General features: G+C 37.7%; 1 protein-coding gene across 2 annotated transcripts in view; it reads right to left on the reverse strand.

Moving 5' to 3' along the window:
- Positions 1 to 16,947, reverse strand: part of LOC117932118 — a 126,395-nt gene that overhangs the window by 88,123 nt on the left and 21,325 nt on the right. For both annotated transcript variants that reach the window (XM_034853171.1, XM_034853170.1), the window contains 4 exons: positions 11,108 to 11,315; positions 6,372 to 6,440; positions 6,177 to 6,256; positions 3,936 to 4,085 (listed from right to left, as the gene is read on the reverse strand). In XM_034853171.1, coding sequence (XP_034709062.1) covers positions 3,936 to 4,085; positions 6,177 to 6,256; positions 6,372 to 6,440; positions 11,108 to 11,315 — 507 coding nt within the window. The remainder of the gene's footprint in view (positions 1 to 3,935; positions 4,086 to 6,176; positions 6,257 to 6,371; positions 6,441 to 11,107; positions 11,316 to 16,947) is intronic.

Consider the following 16,947-nt stretch of genomic DNA (forward strand, 5'->3'; position numbering starts at 1 on the left):
TCCCCATCTCTACACCCTGTTCCATATAAAGCGAAAACTCCCCTGGGCTCATCCCGAGTCAAAACTCCAAGAAAGCGAAGCTTTTCAGCCAACAAGACCCAACCTCCCAGAAAACCTTTCCCCTCTGGAAATACTAAACAATACCTCTTTGATTCCGAGTCAACCACTGAACACAATAAAAACCCGCCTGCCTCATTTGCACGACTTTCCAACTTAAACTTCCTTCCTCCATCTTCCCAACTTTTAACAAATCTCTTAACAAGTTCACCCCTACAACAAGCCTCCACTCCTTCCAACAAACAACACAAACTAAAGTTCCCAAACCTGATCCACGAAGTAAAACCTCTGCTCCTTTCCACAATGATTCCCTTAAGTCTCTCCCCAGACACATCCACAAAAATTTCAAAGGACTTTGAGTCCACTGCAAACCAACATCTGCCTCCTCTTCTAGCAGACATCTCTATGGCTCATATGGCATGTGTATTATCATATTTCGTGTATTATATCTTATGAGCATTCTAATTTGACATTTTTTGCATTGTACATGATTTAGGTGCATTAAAAGTTGTATGAAAAGTCCAAGTCATGGGCTCCTTACAAGTAGATTTGTTCACAGTGGGCTCATGGACTTGGCAATCTCATTCAAGTTGTAGTGCACTACCTCCTAATTGGAAGGATAACGGGTCTTGGTCATCAGCCTGAGGTTCCTATGGTGAGTCATGACATAAGGCTATCAGGTAGTCATGACCTCACCCAAGTTATTATATTATATGGTCTCCCAACCTTAAGAGAATACTAAACTTATTTCAAATTTTGCAATGGTTTTAACTAGAGATGGCAATGAGGCGAGTTTGGTACGAGTCACCCCCATCCCAACCCTGCCCCATTTATTCAAGATAATTTTCATCCTCACCCCCATTAAAAAAATTAACAGAACAAGATAGGGTGAGTATCTGAATCTCTCATACCCATCCCATCCCTTTTAATTAAAAAAATAAAAAATAAAAAATTCTAAATTATTTATAATTATTATAAAATTTTATAACTTATTTTATTGAAAGGTAATTTTTTATTATTTATATATATATTAAAAATGAGAAAATAAAAATTAAATTAAATTAATTTTTAAAGTTAGCTTTATATATAATTGGGGTAGGATAGGACAAGGCTAGGCAACACTAAACCCACCCCAACCTCGTCTCGAGCAGTGTTGTCAAAAGGAAAAGGCGATATCAAGGCGATAAGACTCCTTTTAGCCTAAGGCGAAAAACAAGGCGATAGCCTAACTATAGTAAGACGATAAAAAATATACATATATTTACCTATTTAATATTTAACCAATATAAGTGTTGTCTTCAACAATCAACACTATTTTTCATCACTCACAATGTCTTATAAAATTAACAAAATAGTAATAATTATTGAAAGTGTTAAATATCATACCCCATATTATAAAAAACATCATATTGTTTAAAGATATTCATTCTATTTAAATGTATATTCTAATTTTTCAAACATCTAAAAAGAAAAATAAAAAACAAAATAAGAGATTAAACATTCTAGAGAAGCTTTAGGCATCATCATTATAGTCATTATTGAAATTAAAATTGCCATTACTTCCATCAAGACTAGATTGATAACCCTCCATCTTATTATCTCTATGATTGATAATATAATATTTTATCTTATACTTTGTTTAATCCAATATTAGACTGAATGAAATGATAATCTAAGTAAGTTTAATCTTAATTCATGGTCACTATTAATGGAATTCGGTGATAACGGGGATTCTTAATTGAGGCATCATGATATCTCATGGAGATTGAGACAATGTATCCTAAGGAAGTGTGCTTAGAAAATCTATGGTCATAATAGTTCCTTAATTGGAACTTAACACAAGCTCTTTATGAGCTAGAGTATGTCAATTGATCACATAATAAGAGGATTGGAGGCTCAAGGATTATAAAAATAATCTTGAGAGACTCAAGGATTGTAGAAATAATCTTGAGAGATCGATAGCATTCACCTTGTTAGTTTACGAACACCAATTCATAAGGAGCTTCCATACACTAGATAATAGGACATGGACCCAAGCACTTTTATCTTGTTCTAATTACATAAAATACTGAACTACAGTTGACTATCTATAGTGGGATGTTAAGACAACTTCAGAATTGGATTCTAAGAGAATTAGTATTTACCTATGGGTTCCAATGATCCCTACTCAAGCTTAATTTCCATAGTGACACAGTTTATGAGGATTGGTTATGTTCTTTGTTCACTTGTATGCTCAAGGACATTTTGGTAAATATGCAATGTTGCACAAGAGCTTGTGAATGGTCTCTCTAGACTAAGCTAATTGATTAATTGAATTTTAATTGAGTTAATTAATCAATTACAACCCATGTAAGCTAGTTTAAGTGATCTAAGCCTAGGATGGGCTCAAATCACTTAAGCCCACTAGAAGCCTATACATACCTGCCTTAGGGGTTAAGGCTCCAATCTTGCATTCCACTCACTTAGAGAGAGAAACCCAGCCACCAACCCTCCCAGAGGTTTCCACCCCTCCCATGTCACAATCCGAAAAAAGCCATCGGGTGGAAGACTCTGAATTTATGAGATCTTCTACGGATTTAGTGCATTCTACACTGACAAGAATTGATCTGAGGTAAAGCACTATTCTCTAGATCTAGGTTGTTTTTTATACCTATGTTTTCCTCTGTGCATAAATCTAGATGCCTAGGAAGAATTGCATGCACCTAACTTGTCTGAGGATAGTGATTGGAGCAATCCAGAATTTCCTTACATTCTAAATGTAGTTATCTACTAAGGAAGTTAAAAATAAAAAAATAAAAAAGATCAATCAAAATCAAACAATCATCCTCACGCAAAACAGAGTATCAAACAAACACCTCACAACCACAACCATGACTTGTCATATCAAAACATATCTATTTGGTGAACTTGAAGAGTTCGAGCAATATAAATTACTTCTAATCCTTTTATGCTCCACTACCTATAGCTCACACTCTTCTCTTAGGCCAAACTTTGTTTTTTGACAAAGAAAAACTCATCTATCTTTTGTATATCCTAGTACAATTCAACAAATGAATTGTTTGTTTCTGATCCAAATATATATATATATATTTGTTCACATATATCTATTTGGATACTAACCACCAATGATTTTATTGGAGCTCGTACATGTACCCTTTTTTCTAAGGTAATTCTTATCCTTCATGCATATCTCACTATTTCTTAATACAACTACCAACCATAGTTTATTATGAAAACAAACAAACATTGAATAAGCACAATGAACAAGTTTTTTTTAATACATATATATATATATATATATCAAAAACAAAACAAATTCATTGAATAAAGAAAATTATTGGAAAATAATGAAAAAATAAAAAAAGAGATGTTTCTTTGCTTGGCTTGAAGGACAGCTTATCCTTCATTTTATCACTTCCTCTTGTATCTAACATGAGGAAGAAGGCTTGAAATCCCTAAAAATAGCTTTCCAAGGGCTTCCATAGGAAATTTTGACCATAGAATTGGCATCCCTGCCAATGATCAGTAGCCCATACTTACCTTTGAGTTTTGTTTAGTGTCTTAGTAACCTTATTACTTGTGGAATTTTGCTTGTCTTCCCCTGCTTGAGTGGCACATATCAAGCTCCCTTGCTCATAATCTACCTTTTTTTACATGTTCATGTCTTTAAGTAGTAAGAAAAAAGGAAGCAACCTTGGGTGAAGGATTCAGGATACATATTTGGGAAACAATGCAAGGAATTCAGATTTTGTTATGAAAAATGTTAGAAGCTTCAAATTGCAAATTGCATTATCAAACACACCAACAAGTAAATTCATGCTCGATGACATTCAAGAATGCCTTGAAATGGATCATATCTTGATGACCAATACACTTACAATCGTTGTCCAAAGTATGTCCATGACGTTCTTTTTAATTTCTTACGAACATCTGACAGAACAGATGCTTGTGCATAGTGCCACCACATCTTTTGCCAACCCTCAACCTTTCTGGATAGCAGATTAGAGGAAGGTCGATAGCGTCCATACCTGTAACATTCAATCACAATACAAACAGATTTAGACTGTTTTTGGGTTTTAGATGTTATTAATGCTAACTTGTTACAACAGATATTCTCACTCAAATATGACCATGCGAACCAAAGGGGGGGGGGGGGGGGGGGGTGGGAATCATTTTCCTTTTCAAAGGAATCAAAGAATTCAAATGCCACCAACACAATTTTCTCAATGCATGGACCATATCATTTCACCTAAAAACAAAGGAAAACAACAAAAAGTAACAACTCCAATAGACATGCCATCAGCTTTCCCCATTCCTTCTCATGAAAAGAGAAAATAAATTTGTGTGAAAATAGCTCAGTAAGAAGCTTATCATAGCCAATGAAAACTCACAAAATCAATGAGAGAAAATGTAATACCCCTTAAGCTCATAAGAACCACAACAAAATATTTTCTACCAATTCATGGTGATGCTCTATTCACCTTGCTAGAGTAGTTTGACTTGTTGCGCTGCACATTATACAAATTCAAGTTTAAAGGTCTGGGGTTTGTAGAGGTGCAGATGGGGAAAACATCTAAGCTAAGCAAGAACCTCCTTGACTGAGGCTTTTGATTAAGGGCTTCCTACCTTCTGAGTAATGCTTTCATGGAAAGCATTACGCCACTGTTTTCCATATCTCATTAGCAGCTCTAGCAAAATATGTCTACTTCAGCCTATTTCTTCTTATAATTGGTCTAAGGATAAACCATCCTTTTTCATACTCACTTATTTCATTAACAGACTCTTTCTGGTTTCCTACAAGAGAGAGAGAGAGTTTTGTAATAAATTTACTTTAGTCACTCCTTTTTTGTACTTGGTCTAAGGATAGAGCGCCCTTCCTTTTTTTTTTTTAATTAGAAACCAAAAATGTATTAATTAAAGATAATAAAACATAAGAAGGATGAGAAATCCTCCCAATGAAATACAAACTTGATCCATGAAAACCTCCACTTTACAAGGAGATTTGTACAAAAAGAATAAAAGACTAAACAAAAATGCAACTCGAAAGCTCAACTCAAATCCTCACCAAGTAAGTCCAACCCTAAGAAGTACATACAAAGAGCCAACAAAACTGAATGGCACTCAAAGGGAAAGGTTAGAAAACATCAGTATAGTATGCCCAAAATGAAACAAAGAAATGAATCAAGTCCAACATCATCACTTATTTTTTTTATTAACACACTTTACTTTAGTTTCTTTTTTCTTACACTTGGTTTAAGGAGAGCACTCTTCTTTTTATTCAGTTATCTTTCATTAACATACTTTATTGTGATTTCATATCACACACACACAGTGTATTGTAAGTAGCTTTACTTTAGTCTCTTTCTTTTTGTGAGTAATCTAAGGATAGAGCATCCTTCTTTCTATTCACATCTTTTTTTATTAACACACATCTTCCTGTTACCTATCAGAGAGAGAAATGGCAAGAAGAGAACATCTTCAAGGGACAATTACCTGCTATCTGTTAACACTCTCAAGAACAAATTCAAACAACATACACACCAAGAAACATAGAGAAAACCGGAAAATCAAGCAAAATCACAATCACAAAAAGTGAAATGCTTTCAGGAAAACAAAATGATTCCTTGGAACCATCTCAAATTAAAGCTTTAGAATTTTTTTTATAAAGAAAAAAAAATTTTGATACGCAAACTATGAGTATATATTAACCAACACCAACCAAAAAAGGGGGCTGCATGCCTAGTACACCTGGGGTAGTGCCAAAAGGCTAGAAAGAAACAAAAAACAAAATGTTAGCAGGATTCTCAACAACAAGAAAGTAAAACACAGGAAAATCAGCTTCCAAGCAACATCAACCTTTTTCTCACAAGAAAAAAATTATCAGTTAGTCAAGAAGAAAAATGAGTAATACATTGAACAATGAGCTACCATTAAAAAAAAAGATCGAAACCTACTCAGCAAACTACAAAACCAAACTTTGTGATATTTCCACAAGAAACAAGTAGCTTCAAGATAAACAAACATTAATGAGCAATCCATATTTATATAGAGACTTATCTACAACTGTCAAAGAAAAAAGGTAATAGGGACAAAAAATGATGACTTCATAGTGGACTTACTTCTCTCTCAATCGACTTGTGCATAAATAATCACATAGTCTCAGGATTTGTTGCAACTGAACCTCATCCAAAGACATGACCTAACAAAATTGCAAAAAAAAAAAAAAAAAAAATGCAGCTTTGATCAAGATTAACACATCAGTTGAATGAACAGACAGAAAATTTTATGTAACACCTATAGAAAACTGAACCAACCAAGCTAGTCAACTCGGCATTAATGGAATATTGTGGTGCATCATTCTCTAGCTTTCCTGATCTGTTCACCTACATAAAAGAACAAACAGTAGCTAATGCATTATCAGAAATCAAATAGATATCATTTCATTCTCCTTATTTCTTATTAAAGGTGAAATTTATTAATCAAACAAGAAAAATAGGAGGAAAAAGGGATTTCCTCTAGAGAAAAAGAGGAGGCAAACCACAACTTTACGAAAAGAATCCACATTTTATGATTAAAACAACTATATCCATTGAATTAACTTCCTTAGTATGCTTAAAATGCACAATTGATAAAATGGTGGATGTCTAGTGTCAAATCCAGAAGTAGCACATGTAAGGTGTCAAAAATTTGGCATTTCAATGGCACATAGTGTCCTTTAAAAAACATGAACTTTTAGCAATGCAAACCATAAAGATTTCAACTCAACAATTTTTTAATTGCAAAATAATAAGAAAGACAACTCAACAATGTTTCAAGTGCAAAATAGATAAGAAATTCAAGCACAATGCAAATTGAGAAGATAACAATACTTATAGTGGTTCCATTTCAAGTCTACATCCATTACCGACTCACATACTAGGAATCCACCAATTGAACACTTTTAGTCAGTTCCCCAAAATCATAACTACATAGTTTGGTTCTCATGTGACTTGAAGCAATCTCAAGTTTAAAAATCAATTTGGAGCAAAGTGAATTCATCCCAATGGGGGTGGTTGCTGATGTAGGGGACCTAACTATGGTATTGAGATGTAAGGTGGGCACCCTCCCCATCAAATATTCGGGGTTACTGTTGGGAGTCTCTTTCAGATATTCTCGAGTTTGTGATGTGATGGAGTAAAGATTTTAGAAATGACTTGCTATATGAAAGAGACAATACTCATCAAAAGGGGGGAGGCTAACATTGACAAAAATGCATACTCTCTAGCTTGTCAATTTACTTCATCTCCTTATTTGTAATCCCAAGAAGATGAACTTAAGGCAAACAATTAAAAATTCAAATGGATTTCCTTTGGGTAGGGGAGCGAAGGTGCTATGAAGAAAAAGCTTCATCTAGTAAATTGGTTAACATTTTGCATGGAAAACGAAGGAGGGGGGCTTAGCCTTTAGAAGTTTGTTGAGTCTCAATAAAACTATTCTAGGTAAATGGTGTTGGAAATCTTCCACTAAAAGGGAATCATTTATTTTTTATCAGAAACAAGACATCCATGCATTATGAATAAAGAGTTCATCAAAAGAATGAGGAATCCTCCCCACAAATACAAAAAAACTAATCAAGACATAATGGACTCCTCAACTATACAAGGGGATCTGAACAAAATGGGATAAACCACAGAAGAATATACAAAGATATCATCTGCTCAAACCCAGGCTAAGCTCCTCTCATTCGGGATCCAACCGTCCATACACCAAATGCCAATTGAGTTTAATGACATTGAAAGGAATGCCTTTAAAATATTCAGTACAAGAGGTCCAAAAAAGGAATAAAAGTGGAGTAGATCTTACAACATCTCTGATGTCCTCCATTTATCCTCAAAAATCCTAGCATTCCTCTCTCACCACACGATCCAAAGTAAGGTGAGACAAGCGATTTTCCAAGGGGTCTTGCCTTAAACGGAGCTCTCTAAACCTACATTTGAAATGTTCATCATGTTGGATAAACTCCTAGGTTGAACCCTACACATCCTAGCATGTCTAAATAGCTTATGTCATAGGCCAAAGTTATCGGACAATGTACAGAGAGATGGTCAATCGTCCCTTGACTCCTCATACATAAAATGCACCAATCAAGACTAAAGGCTTTCAAAGGTCTTTTCAACTTTAACACATCGATGATATTTGCATTCTTGTGTACCACTAATCAAGCAAAAGCCTTAACCTTAGATAGGACTTTAGATTTCCATAAAAAAAAAATTCTAAATGAAAAGGAATTAGACCATATATATTAGACACAATGAAGAAGAAAGATTCTACTAAGAATAAGCCTCAAGAGGATAATACCCAAACCCTTGCATCTAGGATGGATGAGGACAAGTGCACTTGAGTAAGAAAGGACATGAGTCTATTAAGGTCCTTAATTTCCTCATCAATGCGGTTGCAATGAAAATTAAGGTTCCAAGAAAGAGAGGAGGCGTTGCCAAGGATAGATGATATTGAGAACTTTCTAATTGTTACAGCTCTATAAAGACTTGAAAATTGTGAACACAAAGGTTAATCCTCTTCCCACAAACGAATTCTTGCCTCATCTCACACCACAAAACGAGTGTGTGACCATCTAATTATATTGTTGATGTCCCAACCATTAAGAAGTGTCTCATAAATGCTCAAAATAACCTAATGCCAAAAGGCATAATTTTTCCTATGGAACCTCCAAAACCACTTCCACAAATACAACACAAACTCTCAAAGAAATCTTCCCAAACCCTACACCTCCAAACTACTTAGGCCTACACACTAGGTCCTAAATAAAAGGGAGTAATTTTGGAAGAAGATGATTACAGGAAAGTATGGGCAAGAAGAGGGAGAATGGTGCTTAATTAGTATAAAATTGTTCACTAATTAGCATAGTAAATCATACAATTCACAACATTTCATACATAGGAGCATCTCATTTACCACATTTTATCAATAAAAGATGTCTTAACCATTTTGTGAGTTTTGCAAGAAAAACAAGGGCAAAAGGCGACTAAAACAAGGCACTTTGGAAGGGTTAATAAACCGAGAAGAAAGATGGATTACTACCTCCTTAATTCCACTTCGAAAACCAACATGTAGATGCAAGAAGTACGTGTTCGCTAGTCTGCCCACCAGGCTCCCCATTAGGTTGCCCGCCAGGCTAGTAGCAAACACTGAGTTCTCTAGGCTAAGAGCCTAGCATCCAAGACGACCCCTCTTTGCAATTGTAAGCTTTTTTCATGTTTTTTCAAGCCCGAGCAGCCTTGAGACCTTCCCAAATCCCTCTTTCTTCATTTCTCGCTCTCTATCTCTTCCCTTTAGTAGAGATTTGAACTTCAAATCACCAAATCTCACTCATTTCTTCCCATTCTCAAACTTCATCACGCATTCTTCAAGCAAAGCTTGCTAGAACCATTAACAACGCCTCGAGAAGGGAATCGAAGTTTCCACAAGCTCCAACTGCCATGGCATGCATAGCAACTAACAAGCATGAAAGGCGACCTCGTTATGCAACTATTCAAGATTGGCAAGGTGAAGGGACATTCCATTTGCCCTCTCAGTTGATTGTCTTCCCACATTAGCCTTTTCTTCTATAAATAGCAAGCATGAAGAGAGCAAGACGAAGAGGTAGAGAGCATTGAAGAGAAGGTAAGGAAGCTTAGTTAAGATTTTTATTGAGCAATAAGGCACAATCATTTCATTGACTAAGATGGCTACATAGTTCTTTTTTAGTTAAAATTCAACTCTCATATTTTAAATTTCTTTTTCAAATTTAATGAAAAGTCCTTTTCATTTTCTATCAATGTTGGGAGCATTTGGATTTAAATTTTCAATTGATGCATGGTTGATTTTCTCTTCACTTCCAGTAGAAAATGCTTCTTCACTTGAGTTTGTTGTCAGTTAAATAAATGAGGTAATTAATTAAGGTGAATGAGTGATTTTTCTTCTTCATTGAGTCTGAGGTACAAAGCTACGATTCTTGAGGCTAATTTTGGATTAGTTAAGGCAAGGAAAATTGCTCTATTGTTGTCACCACATGCCACCACTACTCAAGAATGTCCAAAGTGGATTGTAGATGGTACAGTGATATATGGGGTAATGAGCATTTAGGTAGTTATACCCAAATCTCCTTTAGAACCATGTGGGTAACCGAGGGCAGGAAAACCCTTCTAGTGGTGTTAGTCATAGACATGGGTCACAACATTTACACTACGAGGAAGCAAGGTCATGAAGGCTGTAATTCTTCCTCCTCTAATTTTCTTTTTCATTAATTTTTAGTCGATTGATTACTTATTTTCATCACTAAAATTCAGAGAACTTTCTCCTTTGATTTCCTTTAACACACCATAGTTTCACTATTAAACTATTCATTCTCAAGAACAATAGTAGTATTCCAAGTCACCAAAAATAATTCCCTATCCTTATGAAAAGAACAACACTCGGATCTCTTTTCAACTATATTGCAATTGTGGTTCTTGCGCTTAAGAACCCAACTTGTAAATATTTAATAATTTTTTAGGGAAAAAAAAAAAAGAAATATGATAAACTTTGCACTCTCACACATCAATATTTAAAAAAAAAAAAACAACAAGCAGATTTTAGGATCCAATGGTTGATAGAATCACAAGGAGACTGGATGGGTAGAAAAAAGGCCTTTTTGTGCTTTTTTTTTCACCCAAGGGGAGGGAGGGTTTGGAATTGAATAACTTTAAACAGAGGAGTTGAGTCTAATTTTGAGATGTTATCTTTATGCATCCTTAAATAGCCTATACCTTTATGTATAGTTCTCCTTATAATATTGGAGGTGTTTAGCCTTATTTTAATCAGTATTATGTATTTTGTGCGGAGGACCACTCATCCTGCTATTATACTTCTTTCATAATTAATATATATTTTGTTCCTAATTAAAAAAAAATGACAAAAGAATTTAAAAAATGAACAAAAAAAGGAAAAAACACTAATTCCATGAAATCGTGATTTAAATGACAAATAAGAAAGCAAAGCCTATTGTAAAAGGATTCTGGTCAAATATGCATACCAAAAGAGTCATAGACACATCAAATGGGGCCAATATGTAGTCATTTTTATTCCCTTCAAGTCTTGCATCTCCACCAAGTTTGGAGTCAGCAGCATCATCAATAGCAATCAAACTGAGAGTTCCTTGGGACGTGCTGCAATAAATTTCTAGACCTAGAATCTCCACAGTTTTGTTCACTTGACCTCCTCTAACTTTCCCATTAAATGACCTGACAAAAAAGAGAATCATAAATCAAGTGCCAGATGACTCTTAAGAATTCCATATGAACTTCACTAAGAATCAATCAGCACCATTGTTGCTGTAAAACACATACACACAGAGATAGATAGATAGACAAATAGATATACATACATACATAAATACATACATACATATATATATATTGCAAATATTCTAACATCCCAACCACAGATCCCAACAACCCTATATGCCTCAAATATTATTGAGTTGTAAACATCTTTTTTTATCAGAAACCAAATATTCTTGAGTTGTAAACATGTTTTTAAATGTTTTTTAAGGGGTTCGTAAAAGATCAAGATATAATGACCATAAGAGTCTGAATTTGTGTGTTGAGAGAGAGAGAAAAAAGAAAGACCTTGATTCTCATTAATGTAATGATCTACTTACAATTGAGAAATATATATATATACAAGGATAAGAGTCCTACAAGGCTAAGAGTCCTAACTACCATACATGTGTCCTACCATATATGTGTCCTATATTAACAAGGAAAGGTTATACACTATAAATACATTATATTCAACACTCCCCCTCAAGCTGGAGCATATACGTCATATGCACCAAGCTTGTTACAAATATATTTAATCCTAGGACCTCTGAGAGATTTAGTGAAGATGTCAGCTAGTTGATCATTTGAATTAACAAAACTTGTAGCAACACAACCTGATGCGATCTTCTCTCTAATGAAATGACAGTCAACTTCAATATGTTTGGTCCTTTCATGAAAGACTGGATTGGATGCAATATGTAATGCGGCCTGGTTATCACATATGAGTTTCATCTGTTCATCCTTTCCAAATCTCAACTCTTGAAGAAGATGTCTCAACTATATGAGTTCACATGTTGCCAAAGCCATAGCTCGATACTCGGCTTCAGCGCTAGATCTGGCCACTACATCTTGTTTCTTACTCTTCCAAGATATTAGATTACCTCCAATAAAAACACAGTACCCTGAAGTGGAACGTCTATCTGTGGGTGAGCCAACCCAATCTGCATCTGTGTAACCAACAACCTGAGTATGACTTCTGTTCTCGTACAACACACCTTGGCCTGGTGTACTTTTGATATATCGAAGAATGCGGATTAGAGCATCCCAATGGCTATCACATGGTGACTGTAGGAATTGACTAACAACACTCACAGGAAAAGAAATGTCTGGACGAGTAATGGTGAGATAGTTCAATTTACCTACAAGTCGTCGATATCTCCCGGGGTCTCCTAAAGGCTCCCCTGTCCTGGTACAAGTTTGACATTCGGATCCATAGGTGTGTCTACCGGTTTACAGTCTAACATACCGGTTTCTTTCAGGATGTCTAAAGCATACTTCCTTTGGGAAAGGACCACAGCAGAACTGGATTGAGCTATCTCAATTCCCAAGAAATACTTGAGTTTCCCCAAGTCTTTGGTCTGAAAGTGGGTAAAAAGGTGTTGCTTTAGTTTTTGAATACCATCCTGATCACTGCTTGTAATGACGATGTCGTCCACATAAACAACCAGATAAATACACTGCCCCAAAGAGTTATGATGATAGAAAACTGAATGGTCTGCTGTACTGCGAAGCATGCCAAACTCTTGAACAACAGAACTAAAACGGTCAAACCATGCTCGAGGAGATTGTTTCAAGCCATATAGAGAACGGCGTAACCTGCATACTAAACCAGACTCCCCCTGAGCAACAAAACCAGGAGGTTGCTCCATATAAACCTCCTCGGCAAGATCACCATGAAGGAAGGCATTTTTAATATCCAATTGATAAAGAGGCCAACAACACATGGCAGCCATGGAGAGAAGCAGACGGACAGAAGCAATCTTGGCAACAGGAGAGAATGTGTCACCATAATCAGAACCATAAACCTGAGTATAGCCTTTAGCAACTAAGCGGGCCTTAAAGCGATCAACCTGACCATCAGGACCAACCTTAACTGCGTAGACCCAACGACAGCCAACGGTAGATTTACCCGAGGGTAAAACAACAAGATCCCAAGTGCCATTAGAGTGCAGAGCAGCCATTTCATCCACCATTGCCTGTCGCCAGCCTGGATGGGAAAGAGCTTCATGGGTGCTCTTTGGAAGAGAAATAGAGGATATAGCAGAAACAAAAGCAGAATAGGGTGAAGATAATCGATGATCACTCAAAAAATTGTAAATAGGATGAGGATTACGAGTAGAGCGAGTACCTTTCCGAACAGCAATGGGTAAGTCATTAGGAGAAGGCAGACCCGGGTAGGTGAAGCCGAAGGGATAGGAAGTGAGTCAGCAGGTGCCTCAACAAAAGGGAGAGGAGCAACGACACGAGGGCGACGATGATAAACCTGAAGTGGTCGAGGAGGCATAGCATCAGGTGGGGAGACAATGGGAATAGGCAAGACTTCAGAAACAGGAAGAGACTCAGAAGTGGTGGAAAAGAATGGTGAGTCCTCAAAGAAGGTGACATCAGCGGAGATAAAGTATCGATGAGTCTCAAGGGAATAACAACGATAACCCTTCTGAAGTCTGGAGTATCCCAAGAAGAGACACTTCATGGCTTTGGCGGAAAGCTTGTCCTGTCCAGGAGTGAGAATATGAACAAAGCAAGTACAACCAAAGACACGAGGAGGAAGGAAATAAAGTGGTTGGTCAGGGAAGAGAAGGGAGTGAGGAATCTGATCATGTAAAACAGAGGAGGGCATACGATTAATCAAATAACAAGCAGTAAGAACAGCGTCCCCCCAAAAACGAAAAGGAACATTACTGTGGAGGAGAAGAGTACGAACTGTCTCAACAAGATGTCGATTCTTGCGTTCAGCTACCCCATTTTGTCGAGGAGCATGAGCACAAGAAGACTGATGAAGAATCCCATGATGGGACATAAACGAAGTAAATGGTGCTGAAAAATATTCTCTGGCATTGTCACTGCGTAACACACGAATAGAAATATTGAACTGGGTTTGGATTTCAGCATAAAATTTCTGAAAAATAGAGAATAACTCAGCTCGATTTTTCATTAAAAATAACCAAGTACATCGAGAATAGTCATCAATGAAAGTGACAAAATACTGAAATCCTAAAGTAGACGCAGTCCGACAAGGACCCCAAACATCAGTGTGGACAAGCTCAAAAGGAGACTTTGCCCGATTATTCAAACGCTTTGGGAACGAGACACGAGTATGTTTCCCAAGCTGACATAACTCACACGGAAGCGACAATAAAGTGGAAAAACGAGGGACCATCTTCTGGAACTTGGAGAGACTAGGGTGGCCCAGACGATTGTGAATGAGGAGAGGAGCATCAGTGGAAATGCAAACTGCAGGAGATGAATCCGAGGTGAGGTGATAGAGGCCTTGAGACTCACGTCCTATGCCAATCGTCTTCCCCGTACTCCGGTCCTGCAAGGTCACGAATTTATCAGAAAAGGTAATAGAGCAATTAAGAGTACGAGTGATTTTGCTGATGGAAATAAGATTAAAAGGACATTCAGGAGTATAAAGGACAGAAGTGAGAGGTAGAGAAGGTAGAGGAAGGGCCAAACCAATACCTTTAGCCACAGTTTGAGAACCATTAGCTAAGGTAATAGTAGGTAAAGCAGAGGTAGTAGTAATAGAGGAGAAAAGATCCTTATTACCAGATAAGTGATCAGAAGCTCCAGAATCTAGAATCCAGGGTCCAAGAGAAGATGTGTGGGTAAGGCAGACAGAGGCATTACCAGGCTGGGCAACAGAGGCAACAGAAGCCTGAGATGCGGAAGAGCTCGGAGGCTGAGGCAGCGGAGAATCAGAGGACTGGGCCACATGGGCAGTGCGAGGAGGTCCTCCATGTAACTGATAGCAACGATCGCGAGTGTGGCCAAGTTTATTGCAATAGGTGCAATGAGGACGTTGACCTCTACCTCGGGTACCACTGCGGCCTCCTCGAGAGCTAGTTTGAGAAACTAACACAGAAGAATCTGAAGTGCTATCAGATGGCAAAGTCTGAGTGGACGAGATACGAAGGAGGCGAGCAAACACATCATCCAAGGACGGAACTGATGAACTACCAAGAATCTGATCGCGGACAGGCTCAAGATCCGGACGTTGGCCAATAAGAGTAAGAACCATGAAGAACTGGTCAAGCTGTGTTTGTTGAGCCCCAACATCAGGAGTAAGAGGCATCACAGTCAAGAACTCCTCCTTAAGAGAGGCAATCTGGCCAATATAAGTAGATAGATCCAAGTCCTGTTGGCTGAGATGGACAATAGCAGAAGCCACCTTATAAAGACGCTGGATATCATTCGTATATAATCCTTTGGCCTGAGTCCAAAATTTAAAACAAGTTTTGTAGGCCCGAAGATGAAGAAGAATCTTAGGATCAACCGATTGCCATAATACACTACATAACTGTGCATCTATCTTCCTCCACTGTACGCGGTCAACCTCAGGGATATCTGCCTCCTGTGTAATCAAGTGATCCTCATATCCTTGACCCATAAACCAAAGTTCAACAGAGGCAGACCAGGAAAGATAATTGTCACTGCCAACCAATTTCTCCGAAGTAATCATAGGAGATCCAGATATAACAGCGGAAAAAATGGAATTTTTAGTAGTCATATCTACTTATCTGGAGAATGAAGTATGTTTGGATCGAAGAGAGCCCTAATACGGCTTCAGATTGCGGCGTGGCACCACCGAAAAAGGGAGACGGCCTCAGATCGCGGCGTGGTACCACCAGAAAGGTAGAAGAACACTTCCCAAGGCACGTGCAAGGATTGGAGTGGAGAAAAAGTAGTCGGAGCTTCGCCGGAAAGACTGTTTGGAGGGCCAACAGAGACAAAAATCCCCAAAAGAGGTACGTGCAGGGCTCGGATGGGAGAACCAGGGATGTAGGGAGGCTGGTCGGCGTCAGGCGAAGCTTGAGGAGGAGGCGCGTCGCCGGAAAAGGCCTCACGCGCCCTCACGCGCCGGCGCGTGAGATGCAACCGCCGGCCGGAAAATTGCGCGTGGACGGCGCGTGGAGGCTCTTTTGGTGCCGGTGCCTTCACAAAAGTTGGAGATCTCCTCCAGGCGCTCCTTCTGGTATGGTCGGTGTCGGAAAAATACTTCGCCGGAAAAGTTCGCCGGCGGTGAGTGGTTTCTGTCAACGATCCGAATAACCAGAAAGTATTGGGAGATGGGGAAGGTGACCGGAATGAAACACGGTCACCGGAAGGTTTCCCGGAGTTGATGACACGGGAAACAGGAAAGAATTAGGTTTTCTTCCTTGGCTCTGATACCATGTTGAGAGAGAGAGAAAGAAGAAAGACCTTGATTCTCATTAATGTAATGATCTACTTACAATTGAGAAATATATATATATACAAGGATAAGAGTCCTACAAGGCTAAGAGTCCTAACTACCATACATGTGTCCTACCATATATGTGTCCTATATTAACAAGGAAAGGTTATACACTATAAATACATTATATTCAACATTGTGTTCAAAGTGTTGGTTTTCTTTTTGCCTCTGTTGCATGAATGGTTGTTGATGCACTTGTAGCTTTAAGGTGTTTTACTCCATGATGCCATACCTTCACCCTGATAAAAGCGTTACTCCTCATAAATAAATATAGTCAACCATCAAAATGAGTAAAGGGATTTAAAAATCATA

This window comes from Vitis riparia, chromosome 15, assembly GCF_004353265.1.
Source record: "Vitis riparia cultivar Riparia Gloire de Montpellier isolate 1030 chromosome 15, EGFV_Vit.rip_1.0, whole genome shotgun sequence".
Taxonomy (NCBI): domain Eukaryota; kingdom Viridiplantae; phylum Streptophyta; class Magnoliopsida; order Vitales; family Vitaceae; genus Vitis; species Vitis riparia.